Source organism: Nerophis lumbriciformis, linkage group LG21 (genome assembly GCF_033978685.3).
Source record: "Nerophis lumbriciformis linkage group LG21, RoL_Nlum_v2.1, whole genome shotgun sequence".
Taxonomy (NCBI): domain Eukaryota; kingdom Metazoa; phylum Chordata; class Actinopteri; order Syngnathiformes; family Syngnathidae; genus Nerophis; species Nerophis lumbriciformis.
The window spans coordinates 16,132,501-16,147,500 of record NC_084568.2 but is presented as its reverse complement, the minus strand read 5'-3'; the positions used below and the strand labels follow the sequence as shown (position 1 = coordinate 16,147,500).

The following is a 15,000-nucleotide window of genomic DNA, read 5'->3' as shown; positions in this document are numbered from 1 at the left end:
ATAAGGGCGAAGTCACATGGTTGATTACCATATAAGGGTGTAGTCACATGGTTGATTACCATATAAGGGTGTAGTAGCATGGTTGATTGCATATAAGGGTGTGGTAACGTGGTTGATTACATAAAAGGGCGTAGTCACATGGTTGATGACATGAAAAATCAAGACGAGTGTTAGCGTGCTAATGTCTGCCATGTTGCACCATGGACGACCAATCAGACGCCGCTGCCATGAGCGACCCAATGACAGAGCAGTAGTCAGGAGCTGATTGGACGCCTGCAGGTCACATGTCTGTTAGTAGGTTAGAGGTTCTACAGCGAGGCGTTCAGGGCCCAGCAGTGCTAACCCTCTAAGAGGTCACAGTTCACTGAAGTCCCTCCCCCTTACCCTCCATCTCCACACTGATTGGCTCCGAGTCAGGTGACCCCTGGTCCCCCACGAAGGGAGGGCCCTCCGCACGTATCCCTCTTTCAGGGTCACCTGCCCCCTTTGGGAAGGCGGCTGCGCTTGTGGCTGTGGTCTTCCCTGTGGTTGCAGCGTAGGGGGAGGAGGAAGAGGAGGGGCAACAGAGTGAGTGATTAGTGAGAGGTCAATCAACTTCCTGGTCGGAGAGGAATGAAAGCGTCGCTTCCTTGACGACATTAAAGCTATTTGATTAGGTTAGCATCATTAGCGCCCTCCTGCTAGCAATGTGCTAACTGCCCTGCGTAGGGCAAGCGGCGCCCGTTTATCGCCTCTCTGGCGGCGAGCCAGATGACTGCGTCCCGTCACACCGCCATATGTGCCTGCCAAATTCAACCGTCACGCTAGCTTTTCCGCCAAAGCGCCCTCCTTTCATCCCGCTTCCGTCTGCTGGCACCGTTTCTACGGCGACGCCAAATGATCAGATTTCATACGTGGATGGCTGTTTGTCTGCCACCTTTCGCTGCGCAGGCGACAGGAAGTAGAAAGATGGCTGCCGGTGCGCTAACGACAGAGGCCGACGTCCGAGTGCACGCCGTGGCCGCCAGGAGGAGCAAACAGCTGAGTGCTAACTAAAGCCCACCTTCAGGAAGTCAGGGCCAGGACAAACACTTCCTCATAACCAGCCATGTTTTAAGTGCCACTGGCGGCCAATCAGCTGCGATTACGCAATCTCCCGGGCGAGTGTTGATCAAGGGATGTGTGAGGGGGCGTGTCTACTGACCGTAGGCGGAGTCCAGCGGCGTGTTCTGCCTGCGTGTGGTCGCCAACACGTCTGAAGGAGAAGACAAAATGCTTCAAATGTCCAGCGACAGAAAACACACAAAAGATTCAAAGTCCAGGAAAACTTGAGTGAAAACGTCATGCTAGCAATCACAGCGCCATCTGATGGCCAAACCTAACATCTTTTATTTTCCTTGAAGCTTCCAGATGAAGACAATTATATTTAATCTTTTAAACTAGAGATGTCCCATAACATATAAATGCTTTAGAATGAAATATCGGAAATTATCGGTATCGTTTTTTATTATTATCGGTATCGTTTTTATTTTTATTTTTTTTATTAAATCAACATAAAAAACACAACATACACTTACAATTAGTGCACCAACCCAAAAAACCTCCCTCCCCCATTTACACTCATTCACACAAAAGGGTTGTTTCTTTCTGTATTAATATTCTGGTTCCTACATTATATATCAATATATATCAATACAGTCTGCAAGGGATACAGTCCGTAAGCACACATGATTGTGCGTGCTGCTGGTCCACTAATAGTACTAACCTTTAACAGTTAATTTTACTTATTTTCATTAATTACTCGTTTCTATGTAACTGTTTTTATATTGTTTTACTTTCTTTTTTATTCAAGAAAATGTTTTTAATTTATTTATCTTATTTGACTTTTTAATTTTTTTAAAAAGGACCGTATCTTCACCATACCTGGTTGTCCAAATTAGGCATAATAATGTGTTAATTCCACGACTGTATACATCGGTATCGGTTGATATCGGTATCGGTAATTAAAGAGTTGGACAATATCGGAATATCGGCAAAAAGCCATTATCGGACATCCCTATTTTAAACGTCTTCTACAGGAGAAATCCTCATCGTCACATGAGCACAGTTAAAAGTAGTTCCTCGACATTAGCTCTTATAATAACAATATCTCCTTCACGTTATGTCTAAATGCTACCTTCATGTAACCACAACATGCTACTTTCAGTTATGACTACACGCTATCTTCATGTTACGACTACATGCTACTTTCAGTTATGAATACATAATACCTTCATGTTACGACTTCTTGCTACTTTCAGTTATGAATACATAATACCTTTACGTTACGACTACATGGTACGTTAATGTTATGACTACATGCTACTTTCAGTTATGACTTCAGGAGAAATCATCATCACATGACCACAGTTAAAAGTAGTTCCTCGACATTAGCACTTATAATAACAATATGGCTAATACTTGGTTAATATTCAGGTCACGACATGTATTGCTGGCGCTTTTTGGATGTTTTTTTTTTAGAGGACTTCATGTGTACTTCCATTAGCTGCATTGTTAGCCACCTCGTACTTGCCATATTTTACGACTTAGAATACACATGAAAAAAAGAAAAACATTTGTTTTCCATCAACAAGTGTAGCTCCCCTTTAAATGGAAGTCTGCAGGTCAAGGACACCCGCTGGTAAGGACAGGTACTGCAGCGCACGTGGACACCCTTTACGTCGATCGCGAGCTACCGGTCGATCGCGCAGGGTGTGTCAGTCGATTACCAGCCAGGCATTGAAAAAAATAGACCTAAAAATTACCTATGATGTTACTTAATTGACATTCAAGAGACCCGAGGATCTTGTGAGATGACGCTGGCTGCTGCCAGCTCAGTGTGAAGGAAAAAAAGACCGCCAGGAAGGCGAGAAACAGTTTTTATTCCAACCGTGCCGTCAAAAGCCTAAAGACTGACCGCACAGTTCCTGTCTTCACAATAAAAGTGCTGCTCAATGCTGCCTGCGCTAACAAAATAAGAGTCTCCGAAAGCTAGCAAGCCATGGAGTTTGCAGTCAATGTATTTCTTGTAAAGTGTAAAAAAATGAGTATGGAAGCTGGACAAACAGGATGCCAAAACCAACCACTTCAATGTGGTATTGGACAGAAAGGAGGACTTTTTTTCTCCTCCATTAAAAAATGTGGACGTTGTCAGCACCACTGTCTGATTCCAATCAATGCAAGTCATCAGAATCAGGTAAAACACCAACTTATATTCTTGTCTTCATGAAAGACAGGAATCTATATGTTAAACATGCATGTATTTTGTACACCTTTTACATGTGAACAAAAACCGTAAAAAAAATAAAAAAATAATATATATATATATATATATATATATGAAGTAGATCATCTCGACTTGGTCATTTAAAAAGTAGCTCCCCTGCTTTAAGTGGACACTGGAAAAAAACAACTAAATGGACACTGATGTTTTCAGTCGGTCCTTTAGCAGACAAACAGGAGGTCTTACCATGACAGGAGTCTGCGTGAAAACCAGCGTTGTCCTCCACGTCCTGCTCGAAGACGCCCCTGGAGACACACAAAGACAACGTCTTCATCATCATCATCATCATCATCGCTGCTTTCCATCCTTCAGCTGTTGAGATGTTCTTGTGCCTCCTTCCTCCTACACGCCAAGGATGATGACGTTAGACAGCCAGGAAGAAAGAGAGGATGGTGGGACACCAGAATGTTCTGTCACTTCCTGCTGTTGTTGTTGTTGTTGTGCCTGCCTTGCTGCAGGCTCCGTTTGTGGAGGAAACTTTTCTCTGTTTGTCAGCAGCAAGAATACCAAATATACACTGACTTTTGGAAAGTCAAAGAACAAGGAGAAGGGGGAGAAGCAGAGTAAGAAGGACAAGAAGGTGGAGAGGAAGGAGAAGGACATGAAGGAGGAGAAGGAGGAGTAAGGGAAAAATATGATGAAGGAGAAGGCCATGAAGGAGGAGATGAATGAGAAGAAGGAGAATGAGGAGATGGAGGAGAAAAAGGAGATGAAGGAGAAGGACATGAAAGAGAAGAAAAGGAAGGACAAGAAAAAGGAGATGAAGGAGAAGTACATGGAGGAGATGGAGGTGAAGGAGAAAAAGGAGATGAAAGAGGAGTTGAAGGAGAAGGAGATAAATGAGAAAATGGAGGAGAAAAAGGAGATGAAAGAGAATTTGAAGGAGAAGGACAAGAAAAATAAGATGAAGGAGAAGGACATGAAAGAGAAGAAAAAGGAGAAGGACATGAGAGAAAAAGGGGATGAAAGAGGAGTGAAGGACATGAAGAAGGTGATGAAGGAGAATGAGGAACAGAGGAGGAGTAAGGGAAAAATATGAGTGGGAGTTGAAGGGGAAGGACATGAAAAGGAAGAAAAATGAGATGAAGGAGAAGAACATGAAGGAGGAGAAAAGGGAGATGAAAGAGGAGTTGAAGGAGAAGGAACTGATGAGAAAGACATGAAGGAGGAGATGAAGGAGGAGAACCAGGAGATGAAAGAGGAGTTGAAGGAGAAAAGGACATGAAGGAGGAGATGAACGAGATGAACGAGGAAAAGGGAGTTGAAGAAGGACATGAAGGAGATGGAACGAGATGAAGGAGGAGAAAAAGGAGATGAAAGAGGAGTTGAATGAGAAGGACATGAAAGAGAAGAAAAAGGAGATGGAGAAGGACATGAAAGAAAAGAAAAGGGAGATAGAGAAGGACATGTAAGAGAAGAAAAAGGAGATGGAGAAGGACTTGAAGGAGGAGATAAAGGAGGAGAATGAGGAATGAAGGAGTAAAGGAAAAATGTGATGAAGGAGAAAAAGGGGGAGTTGAAGGGGAAGGACATGAAGGAGATGGAACGAGATGAAGGAGGAGAAAAAGGAAATGAAAGAGGAGTTGAAGGAGAAGGACATGAAAGAGGAGAAAAAGGAGATAGAGAAGGACATGAAAGGGAAGAAAAAGGAGATGGAGAAGGACATGAAAGAGAAGAAAAGGGAGATAGAGAAGGACGTGAAAGAGAAGAAAAAGGAGATGGAGAAGGACTTGAAGGAGGAGACAAAGGAGGAGAATGAGGAACGAAAGAGTAAAGGAAAAATGTGATGAAGGAGAAAAAGGGGGAGTTGAAGGGGAAGAAAATGAAAGAGAAGAAAAAGAAGAAGATGAACGGGATGAAGGAGAAGGGAGATGAAAGAGAAGAAAAAGGAGATGAAGAAGAAAGAGATGATGGAGAAGGAGGAAATGAAGGACAAAAAGAGATGAAGGAGAATGAGGAGATGAAGAAGCAAAAGGAGGAGAATGAGAAGAAGAGAATAAGGAAAACAATTTAAGAAATAAAGGAAGAAGAAGAAAAGGAATGATAAGAAGGAGTATAACAATGAAATAAAAATAATAAAAGAAGAAGATATAAAAGAAGGGACTTATTCTCCAACACTAACATGTGTGACATGTTGGTCTTCATGATGTCCAGTAAAGACAAGAAGAAGAAGAAGAAGAAGAATAAAGTTAGAAGAGAAGACTTTAGAGCAGAAGAATGTAGTTTTGGAAGACAAGGACAAAAAGAAATGAAAAGCAGATGTTCTTCTTGCTGATTTACGTCTTCTTTCTTCTGGCTCACTTCTGCTGCTTTCCACTCTTCATGTCGGCTCCTAAATCAAAACAAGACGGCCTTGCGGGGAATCAAACACGCGTCTGTCACATTTTCATCACGCTGGCGTCCTTTGAAAGAAATAAAGGAAAGCAAAACCAAACGATTCTGCTCAGGAACATCTCAGCAGAACTCTGAGGAGCGGAACATGGCCACGCCCCCTTTGTCAATCAACACTCCTCACCTTTGAAGTCACCTTGAAAGACATTTCTGAATAGAAATGTTTTGTTTGGTTCCTACTGTCGTGTTGCAAATACACATAATCATAAACACACTATGATGGGACTGTCAGCGATTGTAATCATAAGCATTATGATGGGACTGTCAGCCATTATAATTATGAACATTCTATAATGGGACTGTCAGCGATTGTAATCATAAACACATTATGATGGGACTGTCAGTGATTATAATCATAAACACACTATAATGGGACTGTCAGCGATTGTAATCATAAACACACTATAATGGGACTGTCAGCGATTGTAATCATAAAGACATGATGGGACTGTCAGCGATTATAATTATGAACACGATAACGGGACTGTCAGTGATTATAATTATAAACACACTATGATTGTACTTTCAGTAATTATAATCATAAACACACTATAATGGGACTCAGCGATTGTAATCATAAACGCATTATGATGGGACTGTCAGCGATTATAATTATAAACACACTATGATTGTAATCATTAACACATTATGATGGGACTGTCAGCGATTATAATCATAAACACACTATGATTGTACTGTCAGCCATTATAATTATGAACACAATACAACGGGACTGTCAGTGATTATAATTATGAACACACTATGATTGTACTGTCAGTGACTGTAATTATAAACACATTATGATGGGACTGTCAGCGATTGTAATCATAAACACATTATGATGGGACTGTCAGCGATTATAATTATGAACACACTATAATGGGACTGTCAGTGATTATAATCATAAACACACTATGATTGTACTTTCAGCGATTGTAATCATAAACACATTATGATGGGACTGTCAAAGATTATAATTATGAACACACTATTATGGTACTGTCAGTGATTATAATCATAAACACATTATGATGAGACTGTCAGTGACTAAAATCCTAAACACATTATGATGGGACTGCCAGTGATTACAATCCTAAACACATTATGATGGGACGGTCAGCGATTATAATCATAAACACATTATGATGGGACTGTCAGTGATTATAATCATAAACACATTATGATGGGACTGTCAGTGACTATAATCATAAACACTATGATTGAACTTTCAGCGATTGTAATCATAAACACATTATGATGGGACTGTCAGCCATTATAATTATGAACACACTACAACGGGACTGTCAGTGATTATAATTATGAACACACTATGATTGTACGGTCAGTGACAGTAATTATAAACACATTATGATGGGACTGTCAGCGATTGTAATCATAAACACATTATGATGGGACTGTCAGCGATTATAATTATGAACACACTATAATGGGACTGTCAGTGATTATAATCATAAACACACTATGATTGTACTTTCAGCGATTGTAATCATAAACACATTTTGATGGGACTGTCAAAGATTATAATTATGAACACACTATTATGGGACTGTCAGTGATTATAATCATAAACACATTATGATGAGACTGTCAGTGACTAAAACCTAAACACATTATGATGGGACTGCCAGTGATTACAATCATAAACACATTATGATGGGACTGTCAGCGATTATAATCATAAACAAACTATGATGGGACCGTCAAGTCATTATAATTATAAACACATTATGATGGGACTGTCAGTGATTATAATCATAAACACTATGATTGTACTTTCAGCGATTGTAATCATTAACACATTATGATGGGACTGTCAGTGATTATAATCATAAACACTATGATTGTACTTTCAGCGATTGTAATCATAAACATATTATGATGGGACTGTCAGTGATTATAATCATAAACACTATGATTGTACTTTCAGCGATTGTAATCATTAACACATTATGATGGGATTGTCAGTGATTATAATTATAAACACATTATGATGGGACTGTCAGTGATTATAATCACAAACACATTATTATGGGACCATCAGTGATTATAATCATAAACACATTATGATGGGACCGTCAGTGATTATAATCATAAACACATTATGATGGGACTGTTAGAGATTTTAATCATAAACAAATTATGATGGGACTGTCAGTGACTAAAATCATAAACACATTATGATGGGACTGTTAGCAATTATTATCATGAACACATTACGATGGGACTGTCAGTGATTATAATCATAAACACATTATGCCGGGACTGTCAGTGATTATAAACATAAACACATTATAATGGGACTCTCAGTGATTATGATGGGACTGTCAACGATTATAATCATAAACATGATGGGACTGTCAGCGATTATAATCATAAACATGATGGGACTGTCAGTGATTATAATCATAAACACATTATGATGGGACTGTCAGCGATTATAATCATAAACACATTATGATGGGACTGTCAGTGATTATAATCATAAACACATTATGATGGGACTGTCAGCGATTATAATCATAAACACACTATGATGGGACTGTCAGCGATTATAATTATAAACACATTATGATGGGACTGTCAGCGATTATAATCATAAACACACTATGATGGGACTGTCAGTCATTATAATTATAAACACATTATGATGGGACTGTCAGTGATTATAATCATAAACACTATGTACTTTCAGCGATTGTAACCATTAAAAAATTATGATGGGACTGTCAGTGATTACAATTATAAACACATTATGATGGGACTGTCAGTGATTATAATCATAAACACATTATGATGGGACTGTCAGTGATTATAATTATAAACACATTATGATGGGACTGTCAGCGATTATAAACAAACACATTATAATGGGACTGTCAGTGATTATAATCATAAACACATTATGATGGGACTGTCAGCGATTGTAATCATAAACATGATGGGACTGTCAGTGATTATAAACAAACACATTATAATGGGACTGTCAGTGATTATAAGCATAAACACATTATGATAGGACTGTCAGTGATTATAATTATAAACACATTATGATGGGACTGTCAGCGATTATAAACAAACACATTATAATGGGACTGTCAGTGATTATAAGCATAAACACATTATGATGGGACTGTCAGTGATTATAAGCATAAACACATTATGATAGGACTGTCAGTGATTATAATTATAAACACATTATGATAGGACTGTCAGTGATTATAATCATAAACACATTATGATGGGACTGTCAGAAAATGGAGCTTGTTGTTACAACTCTGTACAGTAGATGGCATCTTGACACACCTTATATTTACCTGGTGTGCCAGAGAATAGAAGATCAGCCATTTTATGCACATGTGTCATGATCAAATAATGCAACTCAGACAATGATGTCATTTAGCGACATAAGTCCGCCCCCCGTTGGTGTAACATGCTAATCGGGATGCTTGGTGTGTGATGTCACAACTCTGTCAACACTTACCTAAAGCCAGGCGTCACGGCGACGCAGCTGCCCGCCTTTAGCCACACGCAGTACGGGTCCCGAGAGGACAGACAGCGTCTGCACGACAAACATCGACACCATTATTGATTAGTGATTGATGTCACATGTTGACTTGATGCAGGACATAAACCCTGCAAGACACATTGATAATAAAAACATGTGGGTAAATAGTTTAACAAAGTACTTGTTGTACATATTTTCCGGACTATAAGCCAATGCTTTTTTCCTACACTTTGAACCGTGCGGCTTATAAAACGGTGCAGCTAATTTATGGATTTTTCTTCGCTGACGGCCATAATGTTTTGGATTCAACAAATAGTTTTCATATTACATTGATAGAGACACCAAAAAGGTGTGTTATTGTTTGTGCCACGGACGAGTTCGCTCACTACAGGTGCTGCGGGTTAAAAAATGCACTTCCTGTTTCCTTATAATGGCAATTATTTTTGTGTTGTTTCACTTTCACAAATTCCTCAGTAAATTCACCAAAAACATCATCGTGGAGTTATTGAGTCTGTTTAGCTGATTGGAGAGCTACCTTCCGCAGCTAGTGGGTCCATGATGATGACTTCTGTTTTGTTTGATCATCCGTTTTACTGCCGCGTTACACTGTTTGGAAACAATGAAGGTATGTAAATAAACATTTACAACCCCTGTTTCCATATGAGTTGGGAAATTGTGTTAGATGTAAATATAAACGGAATACAATGATTTGCAACATTTTCAACCCATATTCAGTTGAATATGCTACAAAGACAACATATTTGATGTTCAAACTGATAAATGTTTTTTTTTTGTGCAAATAATCATTAACTTTAGAATTTGATGCCAGCAACATGTGATAAAAAAGTTGGGAAAGGTGGCAATAAATACTGATAAAGTTGAGGAATGCTCATCAAACACTTATTTGAAACATCCCACAGGTGAACAGGCAAATTGGGAACAGGTGGGTGCCATGATTGGGTATAAAAATAGATTCCATGAAATGCTCAGTCATTCACAAACAAGGATGGGGCGAGGGTCACCACTTTGTCAACAAATGCGTGAGCAAATTGTTGAACAGTTTAAGAAAAACCTTTCTCAAGCAGCTATTGCAAGGAATTTAGGGATTTCACCATCTACGGTCTGTAATATCATCAAAGGGTTAAGAGAATCTGGAGAAATCACTGCACGTAAGCAGCTAAGCCCGTGACCTTCGATCCCCCAGGCTGTACTGCATCAACAAGCGACATCAGTGTGTAAAGGATATCGCCACATGGGCTCAGGAACACTTAAGAAACCCACTGTCAGTAACTACAGTTGGTCGCTACATCTGTAAGTGCAAGTTAAAACTCTCCTATGCAAGGCGAAAACCGTTTATCAACAACACCCAGAAACGCCGTCGGCTTCGCTGGGCCTGAGCTCATCTAAGATGGACTAATACAAAGTGGAAAAGTGTTCTGTGGTCTGACGAGTCCACATTTCAAATTGTTTTTGGAAACTGTGGACGTCGTGTCCTCCGGACCAAAGAGGAAAAGAACCATCCGGATTGTTATAGGCGCAAAGTGGAAAAGCCAGCATCTGTGATGGTATGGGGGTGTATTAGTGCCCAAGACATGGGTAACTTACACATCTGTGAAGGCGCCATTAATGCTGAAAGGTACATACAGGTTTTGGAGCATCATATGTTGCCATCCAAGCAATGTTACCATGGACGCCCCTGCTTATTTCAGCAAAACAATGCCAAGCCATGTGTTACATCAACATGGCTTCATAGTAAAAGAGTGCGGGTACTAGACTGGCCTGCCTGTAGTCCAGACCTGTCTCCCATTGAAAATGTGTGGCACATTATGAAGCCTAAAATACCACAATGGAGACCCCCATACTGTTGAACAACTTAAGCTGTACATCAAGCAAGAATGGGAAAGAATTCCACCTGAGAAGCTTAAAAAATGTGTCTCCTCAGTTCCCAAACGTTTACTGAGTGTTGTTAAAAGGAAAGGCCATGTAACACAGTGGTGAACATGCCCTTTCCCAACTACTTTGGCACGTGTTGCAGCCATGAAATTCTAAGTTAATTATTATTTGCAAAAAAAAAAAAAAGTTTATGAGTTTGAACATCAAATATGTTGTCTTTGTAGTGCATTCAACTGAATATGGGTTGAAAATGATTTGCAAATCATTGTATTCCGTTTATATTTACATCTAACACAATTTCCCAACTCATATGGAAACGGAGTTTGTACAACTATACGCTACCTGCATGTGATCTTTAGTGCTGCTATTGCTACCCCCTCTCAGCCCCTCCCTGCCCACTGCTGGTCAGTCAGCCGGATCTCATTTTGGATTGAACGTGTGAGCGATGCTGAGCGAGTTTGCAGCCAGACGTGAGCATGCTATGGGACTTCATCACGTCCTCGCTGGAGGACAAATCCTTCCTCTCACTTTACATGGCGGCGGGGAGTCGGGGGTGGATCGGTGGGGGTTCACGGGGGCCGGGAGGGGTTGAGCGAGTTTAACTTTCCGCCCTAAAAATAGAACGATGGCGCAGACAAAGCCTGGCCGAGAGCACTTTCACACTGTCAGACAGTAAACCGCCTTCTCGGCGACGTCCGCACTCACGTCTTGCAGGCGTCGTGGTCGGAGCAGCGGCTCAGCGGCACGCGGATCACGCAGCCCGAGAAGGCCACGAAGAGGGCGTGATGATCCCGGTCCAGCTCCAGACCCAGAACCCGCCGGTCCTCTCCCCTCACGTTGCATCTGGAAGACACCGTCCCCAAAAAATAAATCACGCGCTGAGCACTAATTGCAAAAGCCTTCGTCAGGAAACAAAACGGCCTCCAGCGGCGGACGCACTGATGCAAACTGTTACATCACACGGAAGATGGAGTGGGGATGTGGGGGGGGCCCTCATGCAACACACACACACACACACACACACGCACGTGTGCGCACACTAATGAAGGAAAGGTAAACAATGATGAAAAAAGAGAAACAATTAGTTCTTGGGTCGTGTCAGTAAATTGATCATGTGACTGAAACACGTTGAAACAATGATGACAGCATCATATTTATATCAATATGTACATATACAGCAAGAAATATCAGCAATAGTTGCACTGAGAGATGCTTCACATATCTAATATTATATATATACCGTAACTGTATATAAATGAAATATGCATAGAGAAAAATGGTTATTATGAATATAATTGTAACAGTAGAAATTATTATTATGGATAAAAATGCATTACTTTATAATTATGAATTATAATTGTAATACTCTATATAAATGAATTAACAATAATATTATTAATGACAAAATTGTAACACAGTATACACTATTATGATTATAATTGCAAAAGTGTATAAATTATTACAAGAAATATAAGTGTATTAACGTGTAGATGATTATGGATAAATTCTGAAATTGTATGAATGATTATTATGAATATTAATTGTAACAGTGTAAATGAGTATTATGAATATCATTGCAATACTGTATAAAGGATTAAAATACACAAATGTAATACTGTATGATTATGATTAATAATTGTAGTACTCGATACATGATTATGAGTAAATGTGATACTGTAAAAGTGATATGACGTTGGTACGTGATTATTCTGAATAAAAGTTGTAACGTATACATGATTATTATGAATATAATTGCAATACTGTATAAATGATTAAAATAAATGTAATACAGTGTACATGATTATGGATAAATGTGAAATTGTATAAATGATTATTATGATTAAGATTATATATTGTCATAAATATAAATGTATTACTTTATGGTCGATTATTATAAATAATAGTAATATGGTATACATGGTTATGGTGAATGATAATACTGTATCCACGATTATTATAAATAACAGTAATACTCTATACATGATTACAGTGAATGATATTACTGTATACACGATTATTATGAACGATAGTAATACCGTATAAATGATTATTATGAATAATAGTAATACTGTATACATGATTATGAATGATAGTAATACTGTATACATGATTTTTATGAATAATAGTACTACAGCATACATTATTAATATGAATGATAGTATTGTATATATGATTAATATGAATAATAATAATACTGTATACATGATTATTACGAATGATAGTAATACTGTAAACATGATTATTATAAATAATAGTAATACTGTATACATGATTATGGTGAATGATATGAATACTGTACACACGATCATTTTGAACGATAGTAATACTGTATAAATAATTATGAATAATAGCAATACTGTATACATTATTATTATGAACGATAGTAATACTGTATACATGCTTATTATGAATGTATACACTATTATGGTGAATGATAGTAATACTGTATACATGATTATGGTGAATAATATTAATACTGCATACAAGATTATGAATGATAGTAATACCGTATATATGATTATTATGAATTATATTAATACGGAATACATTGTTATGGTGAATAATAGTAATACTGTATACATGATTCATTTGAATGATAATACTAAATACATGATTATTATGAATGATAGTGATACTGTATACATAATTATTATGAATGATAGTAATACTGTATACATGATTCATATAAAGGATTGTACTGCCGTATACATGATTAATATGAAGGATAGTAATACTGAATACATGATTATGAATGATAGTAATACCATATACATTATTTATTATGAGTAATAGTACTACTGTATACATTATGAATAATACTGTATACATGATTATTATGAATGATAGTACTGCCGTATACATTATCATTATTGTGATTTAGGGCTATATAAATAAACGTTGATTGATTGATTATGAATTATATTAATACTGTATACATGATTATTATGAATGATAGTAATACTGTATATATTTTTTTAATTTTCCTGAAGGAATCAATAAAGTACTATCTATCTATCTACATGATTCTGAATGATAGTAATACTGTATACGTGATTATTATGAATGATAGTAATACTGTATAAGTGATTATTATGAATGATAGTAATACTGTATACATGACTATGAATGATAGTAATACCGTATACATGATTTATTATGACTGATAGTAATACTGTATATATTTTTTTAATTTTCCTGAAGGAATCAATAAAGTACTATCTATCTACATGATTCTGAATGATAGTAATACTGTATACGTGATTATTATGAATGATAGTAATACTGTATAAGTGATTATAATGAATGATAGTAATACTGTATACATGACTATGAATGATGGTAATACCATATACATGATTTATTATGACTAATAGTACTACCGTATACATTATAAATAACACTGTATACATGATTATGAATTATATTAATACTGTATACACGATTATGTACGACAGTAATACTGTATAAACAATGATTATAAATAATACTGTGTACGTGATTATGAACTACAGTAATACTGTGTATGTGATTATGAATTACAGTAATACTGTGTATGTGATTATAATGAATGATAGTAATACTGTATACATGATTATTATGAATGATAGTACTACTGTATATGTGATTATGAATGATAATACTACCGTATACATGATTGTTATGAATGATAGTAATACTGTATACATAATTATGAATGATAGTACTACTGTATACATGATTATGAATGATAGTACTACCGTATACATGATTATTATGAATAATAGTAATATGGTACTAATACTGTATACACTATTATGGTGAATGATAGCAATACTGTATACACTATTATGGTGAATATAAATATATTCATGAAAGTTTACGCTGCTGCGTGCTTGAAAGGCAGTGAAGT

The 15,000-nt window shown here is 37.5% G+C and overlaps 1 protein-coding gene across 2 annotated transcripts in view; it reads right to left on the bottom strand.

Moving 5' to 3' along the window:
- Window positions 1-15,000, bottom strand: part of sema6cb (semaphorin 6Cb) — a 185,240-nt gene that overhangs the window by 24,034 nt on the left and 146,206 nt on the right. The window contains exons 16-20 of one of the 2 annotated variants that reach the window (XM_061982832.1): window positions 11,817-11,954; window positions 9,195-9,272; window positions 3,488-3,546; window positions 1,184-1,234; window positions 385-522 (exon numbers count right to left, since the gene is read on the bottom strand). In XM_061982832.1, the coding sequence (XP_061838816.1) occupies window positions 385-522; window positions 1,184-1,234; window positions 3,488-3,546; window positions 9,195-9,272; window positions 11,817-11,954 (464 nt within the window). The remainder of the gene's footprint in view (window positions 1-384; window positions 523-1,183; window positions 1,235-3,487; window positions 3,547-9,194; window positions 9,273-11,816; window positions 11,955-15,000) is intronic. The other variant, XM_061982833.1, reaches the window with a different exon arrangement.